General features: G+C 47.2%; 1 protein-coding gene across 1 annotated transcript; it reads left to right on the top strand.

Annotated features, from left to right (window-relative positions):
- Positions 1 to 2,605: 2,605 nt before the first annotated feature.
- On the top strand, positions 2,606 to 3,494 carry LOC126991448 (uncharacterized). The gene is made up of 2 exons (XM_050850209.1): positions 2,606 to 2,637; positions 2,852 to 3,494. Exons 1-2 carry the CDS (start codon positions 2,606 to 2,608, stop codon positions 3,492 to 3,494), a joined length of 675 nt encoding a protein of 224 aa, XP_050706166.1.
- Positions 3,495 to 6,496: the final 3,002 nt, after the last annotated feature.

The following is a 6,496-nucleotide window of genomic DNA, read 5'->3' as shown; positions in this document are numbered from 1 at the left end:
TGAAGAGCCTGAAAATATTTGTATCAGGGAACAGAGCGGGGACAAGAGGAAGTAGAGATTCTTGTTAAACTTAATATGCATCGAGGTGAACGGCCGTCAGCAATGCCGTGAGAGTGGGAGGGTGAGGTGCGGCGGCCTCTCACGAGTGTTGAGGGAATGGCTCACTGTCGCTCGTAGGTGTTGGTGCGACAGAAATGGAGTTATTTTTTGTGTTTTCTGTGGAGAGAGGAGGCAGATGAATTAGAGTCCATCCCAAACTGTTATTTTTTTATGTAGAGAGAAGGCAGATGAATTAGAGTCCATCCCAAACTGTTCTTTTCTATGTAGAGAGGAGGCAGATGAAATAGAGTCCATCCCAAACTGTTCTTTTCTATGTAGAGGGGAGGCAGATGAAATAGAGTCCATCCCAAACTGTTCTTTTCTATGTAGAGGGGAGGCAGATGAAATAGAGTCCATCCCAAACTGTTATTTTTTTATGTAGAGAGAAGGCAGATGAATTAGAGTCCATCCCAAACTGTTCTTGTAAATATATCAAAGTGAAATGCCTAAGAATTTTCGAATTTGGGTCCACAGATTCCTGGATACTCGCGAAAAGAGGGAAAATAGGGAAAGGAAATAGGATGCGAATGTGGAAAATCAGGAGAAAGGGAAGGAAAGACACACTGAGGGAAGGAAGAAAAGGAACTATAGCCATACAAATAAAGAAGGGTAGCTCTGTTAGGAAGCCAGAAACACAGTAGAATGAGGAAGGGATAATGGAGATATATGGTGCCGGTCTCGCGTTAGGAAGTTTGACAGCATAGGGGATTGTAATACATAACTAGAGCTGAGGAAATGAGTTAAGTGTAGAAGTTTGCTGATGAATGATGTCGCAGGTTACACCCTTCTACCGGCCGTCATCTATATACCATAATCCATAGACACGCAGCTCTACCAGCGGATAAAACTCCACCCGAAACTGACCTCTCTTTTGGCTACTCTTTACTTTTATCTTTTATAGGAGCGGCGAGTAGCGGGCTTTTTTTTTATACTCTTTTTGTTGCCCTTGAGCCATGTCCTCTGATGTAAAAAAAAAATACGGAAACTATCATGCTGGGTCTTGGAAGTCGATGCGAACTCGCCTATTCTCGTTTTTTTTTACAGTAAAGGAAGCAGCTCAAGGGTAAAAATAAAACAAAAATCCCGATAACCATTGCTCCTATAAAATAAATTAGAGATGGAATTCACAAAGGGAGTTCAATATTCGGTGGAGAAGTGTCGCGATACTCTTCTCTTTGCTTTTAAAACCCAATCCCAGGCTCGTTTTACAGGAAAGTATACCTAACAGTCGCTTGCATAAGAGATATTGAAAAGCGGGGATGAGTGGAAAGAATCAAAGTAATAGGGAAAGGAAATATGACGTGAATGTGGAAGATTAATAGAAAGGAAAGAAAAGACACACTAGAAGGGAAGGAAGAAATGGAGATATTGAAAAACGGGGATGAGTGGAAAGAATCAAAGTAATAGGGAGAGAAACTATCACGTGAATGTGGAATATCAATAGAAAGGAAAGAAAAGACACACGAAGGGAAGGAAGAAATGGAGTTAAGGGCATACAAATAAAGAAAGGTAAGCACGTTAGCTGGGAGAGGAGTAAAGGAATGGGAGGAGAGAGTGAGTCTTTGGAGAGATATGTTGCCAGGAGAAAAGAGGGGGAAGTGGGCTTAAGGGAACCGTAGGACTTGGTGGGGGAGGAAACAGTGAAAAAAGTGGAAAATATTAGGAAGGTGAAAAGGGGGATGGGAAGATGGGCTTTGGGGTTGGACGAAACGGGTAAAGTTACCGAATAGGAGAGAGAGAGAGAGAGAGAGAGAGAGAGAGAGAGAGAGAGAGAGAGAGAGAGAGAGAGAGAGAGAGAGAGAGAGAGAGAGAGAGAGAGAGAGAGAGAGAGAGAGAGAGAGAGAGAGAGAGAGAGAGAGAGAGAGAAATGATTGAATGGTTAAAAAGATAATAGAAAGTAAAGTTGAGAATGAAAGAAGAATGAAGATGGTAAAAAAAAAAAAAAGTTGAGGAAGAAGGAAATAAACTGATGGAGAGGAAACCAGAGAGAGGGAGAAGTGGAAGAAGAGGTGATGTGGAGAATTTGTGAGGACGAGACAGTGAAGCGAGAAGGTGGACGAGGGAGACAAGGGGAGGAGATGGCGATAAAGGGAGGAGAAATTCGAGATATGGACGGTGCAATAATCCGTGAGAAATGAATAGGGCAATAAAAAGCGAAGACCGGTGCGTACATAGACAGGCTTAAAGATGAACAGAGAGAACAGACGATGTAAGAGGAAGATTAAGAAGAACACTAAGAAAACCATGGCAGTGGAAGCAGGAAACTGAACTCTCTTTTGGCTACTATTTAATTTTTACTTTTGTGGGAGCGGCTAGTAACGGGGTTTTTTTATATACTTTTTTTGTTGCCCTTGAGCCGCATTCTTTGATGTAAAAAAATAGAGCTTTCAGGCCTACTAATCACAGTATAAATTAAATGAATGTTACTCAATGTACGGTAGTTTCTAAGACTTAACCATATATAGGTGGGTGAAAGGGGCATAGAAGGGATAGGGGGGGTGGGACCATGTGTCTTCTAGGAGAGCGGGAAGGGATAAGGTGAGGGAGGGAAGTAAGGAGCAGCTGGGTCTGTACTACGTTAGCGAGAGGAATAGTGACTGGGACTGCTGGGAGAGAAAGAAGGAGAGCGAGGCTGGCTTGGTTAGCGGTGCAGTTTTGATGAGGCGTCTTTTATATTGCGACTGACATTGACGGACTCACCTTTGTGTTGTCCTTGTTCTCTACGCCTCGCCTCCTGCCCACCTGTCTCCAGCCCACCTGTCTCCAGCCCACCTGCCTCCAGCCCACCTGTCTCCAGCCCACCTGTCTCCAGCCCACCTGCCTCCAGCCCACCTGTCTCCAGCCCACCTGTCTCCAGCCCACCTGTCTCCAGCCCACCTGTCTCCAGCCCACCTGTCTCTAGCCCACCTGTCTCCAGCCCACCTGTCTCCAGCCCACCTGTCTCCAGCCCACCTGCCTCCAGCCCACCTGCCTCCAGCCCACCTGTCTCCAGCCCACCTGCCTCCAGCCCACCTGCCTCCAGCCCACCTGCCTCCAGAACACCTAACTCCTCTCCAGCTCGCCTCTCACCCACCTCGCCTCCCTCCCACCTACCACATGTCCACCTTTCTCCTCTCCACCTCGCCTCCAGTCCACCTGCCTCCTCTCCACCTCGCCTCCCTCCCACCTACCACATGTCCACCTTCCTCCTCTCCACCTTGCCTCCAGTCCACCTACCCCCTCACTCCTCCCAGCTACCACCTCCTCCTCTCCACCTTGCCTCCAGTCCACCTACCCCCTCACCAGCTACCTCTTCTCCACCTCGCCTCTCGTCCACCTACCTCATCTACTTCCTCTCCACCTCCCCTCCCTCCCACCTACCTCCTCTCAACCTACCTCATCTCCACCTCGCCTAACATCCACCTACTTCCTCTCCAGCTACCTCCTCTCCACCTCGCCTCCCACCCACCTTTCAAATGTCCACTTTTCTCCTCTCCACCTTGCCTCCCGTCCACCTAACCCTTATCCACCTACCCCTTCTCCATCTCGCTTTCCGTTCACCTACCTCCTCTCCACCTACCTCCTCTCCACCTACTTCCTCTCCACCTCGCCGTCCCTTCACCTGCCTCCGTCCACTCTACATTCCCGGCCGCCTACCTGTGTCGCCCCATTAATGATCCTCCAGCCATCGCAGTCTCACCTTTACGTCCTCAGTCCTCTTGTTTATGTGTTGTTATTATCTGCTCCACACCTGCCCCTGACCACACCTGTCTGGCTATCCACTTGTCGGTCGGTCATTTTTTTCTCTTTCTTTGTTTCTTTGTCTTCATATCTACACCTGTTTCATTATATCTCTATGTCGGTCGGTCTTCTCCCTCCGCTTTTTTTGTTGTTGTTGTTGTTTTTGTTCTGTTTTGCGTATGTCAGTGTGTCTGTCCGACTCTGTTCATTTGGCGGGTTAGTTTGGTTGCTGACTTTCTGTTTCGGTAAACTATTCACTAGCTGACCGCCTTCCTCTTGCTGTGTATCAGTCTGTATGCGTCCCTGCCTTTCTGTATTACTCCAATTACGCGGAAATACACTCAACTCTTCCTGAAATCATGATGCAAATGAAGCCACTAAACGAGACGAAGCTGCTTAATTAATGAGAGAGAGAGAGAGAGAGAGAGAGAGAGAGAGAGAGAGAGAGAGAGAGAGAGAGAGAGAGAGAGAGAGAGAGAGAGAGAGAGAGAGAGAGAGAGAGAGAGAGAGAGAGAGAGAGAGAGAGAGAGAGAGAGAGAGAGAGAGAGAGAGAGAGAGAGAGAGAGAGAGAGAGAGAGAGAGAGAGAGAGAGAGAGTGTTCCATAGACGGTGTACTACAAAAGGGAAGGGATGCGAGCGCCGGGCTTCACCTCATCACCAATCACAACAATTTATATTTTTCTACTATAGTGACGTCATCCTCCGGGAGCCAATGAAAGCCCTGAAGCCTGAGTAAGTGGGCTGAGAGGGTTTCGATTGGGCTTCACCCGTTAGTCTGAATGAAATTATGGAAAATGAAGTCAGTAAATCAACCGATCCTTCTAAATTTCCTTCAAGTCATCACAACCATTTTCAATCATCTCTACTTTTATAACATTTACTTTTTAGAGGTTTTCTTCATTAATCTACTTTCCTTTTCGAGTTTTTTCACACATCTACTCTATTTTTTTTTCACACTTTTCAGCTTCATATGCAACTGTTCGTCTGTCATTTCTACGTCCGCTTGCCTGTTTTTTTTCACACTTTTCAGCTTCATATGCAACTGTTCGTCTGTCATTCCTACGTCCGCTTGCCTCTGTTCTTTTTTCACTTTTCAGCTTCATATGCAACTGTTCGTGTCATTCCTACGTCCACTCCGTTTTAGTTTACTTTAAAAAAATAATACATCAGCAAACACAGAAATTCAATGAAGCGGGGAAAGTAAATAAAAGTAATCCTGCAATGCGTAATCTGATAGCATTCATCGTTGACTGTAAAGAATGAACAAATAAACCGAGAGAGAGAGAGAGAGAGAGAGAGAGAGAGAGAGAGAGAGAGAGAGAGAGAGAGAGAGAGAGAGAGAGAGAGAGAGAGAGAGAGAGAGAGAGAGAAATATTCAGACTCAGACACAGACAGAGCGGGGAATTAGAGTAAAGCAGACAGACAGAATATTGGCACTGCAAGGTAAAGGTCAGGCTCTCGGCCCCTCCATTCCGCCCGTAGCATTGTGGGTCGCGCCCGAGATCAAAGCTTATTGATAATTAACCTCGGCACCATTAAAAAGCGCAGCCATCAAGGTAATTAGAGGCCTAGTTAGCCTGTTTCAGTTCTAATGATGGACAGGTGCTTGTTAGAATGCTGTAATGACTTTTGACTCCTCATTAGTGTGTGCGTGTGTGTGTGTGTGTGTGTGTGTGTGTGTGTGTGTGTGTGTGTGTGTGTGTGTGTGTGTGTGTGTGTGTGTGTGTGTTAATGTGTATTTGTGTGGGCGTGATAAGTCCTTTGATCATAGTAATTATAGTAAAATGTTTCTCTAATCAAGCAATCAGTGTGTGTGTGTGTGTGTGTGTGTGTGTGTGTGTGTGTGTGTGTGTGTGTGTGTGTGTGTGTGTGTGCCCGCGCCCCATCACGCTGCCACATCTAACAACATTAATGATGGATAAAACTTTAACGTATCGCGCCATTAACGTCAAGACACATTCCCTCCTTCACGTTTCATCCACAGCGGCATGAACACACACACACACACACACACACACACACACACACACACACACACACACACACACACACACACACACACACACACACACACACACACGCACACACACACACGTATCGATGGCGTCATGTCGTTTCATAATTTACTTGGGCGTTCAGGCGCTTCTGTAGGGATGGAAAGGGGAGGGGGGCGAGCGTGTGTTTACCGGTGGGAGGAAAAGAGGGGCGTGCGTGTCCATGAGGGGGGGGGTGCGGGAGGGTGAAGTATAGGTGTTTCGTGATAGGGGATGTCGTGTATATGTGTGTGTGTGTGTGTGTGTGTGTGTGTGTGTGTGTGTGTGTGTGTGTGTCGTTAATGGTCTTGCTGTCAGTTCAATCAGAGTTCTTTGGCAGATTCGCTTTGGCTATCTGTCTGCCGAAGAGCCGTGGTTAGAGGACGTTTGGCGGGGATTACACGGACTTAGCGCGGATGTGAATGAAGAAATGAAGGCAGAAGGGGTGTAGAAGCAGCAGCAGGAGGAGGAGGAGGAGGAGGAGGAGGAGGAGGAGGAATGGGCGTGCGTGCGGTGGAAGGCGTGGAGTCGCTGGGTGACAAAGTGGGTGGGTGGGGAGTTAAGGGGAGCCGGGTGGGGATGAGGTACAACTGCAGCAATCCACCAACTCACCCACTTGTCCCACCCCACCGCTCCCGCCTACC

Source organism: Eriocheir sinensis, unplaced genomic scaffold, assembly GCF_024679095.1.
Source record: "Eriocheir sinensis breed Jianghai 21 unplaced genomic scaffold, ASM2467909v1 Scaffold282, whole genome shotgun sequence".
Classification (NCBI taxonomy): domain Eukaryota; kingdom Metazoa; phylum Arthropoda; class Malacostraca; order Decapoda; family Varunidae; genus Eriocheir; species Eriocheir sinensis.
Note: the sequence above shows the minus strand (reverse complement) of the source record. Positions and strands in the feature narration are given on the sequence as shown.

Coding starts and splice junctions, on each gene's coding strand:
- LOC126991448 (XM_050850209.1), top strand. CDS start 2,606: ATGTGTCTTCTAGGAGAGCGGGAAGGGATAAG. Junction 2,638..2,851: donor GGAGAGCGGGAAGGGATAAG/GTGAGGGAGGGA, acceptor ACCTGTCTCCAG/CCCACCTGTCTCCAGCCCAC.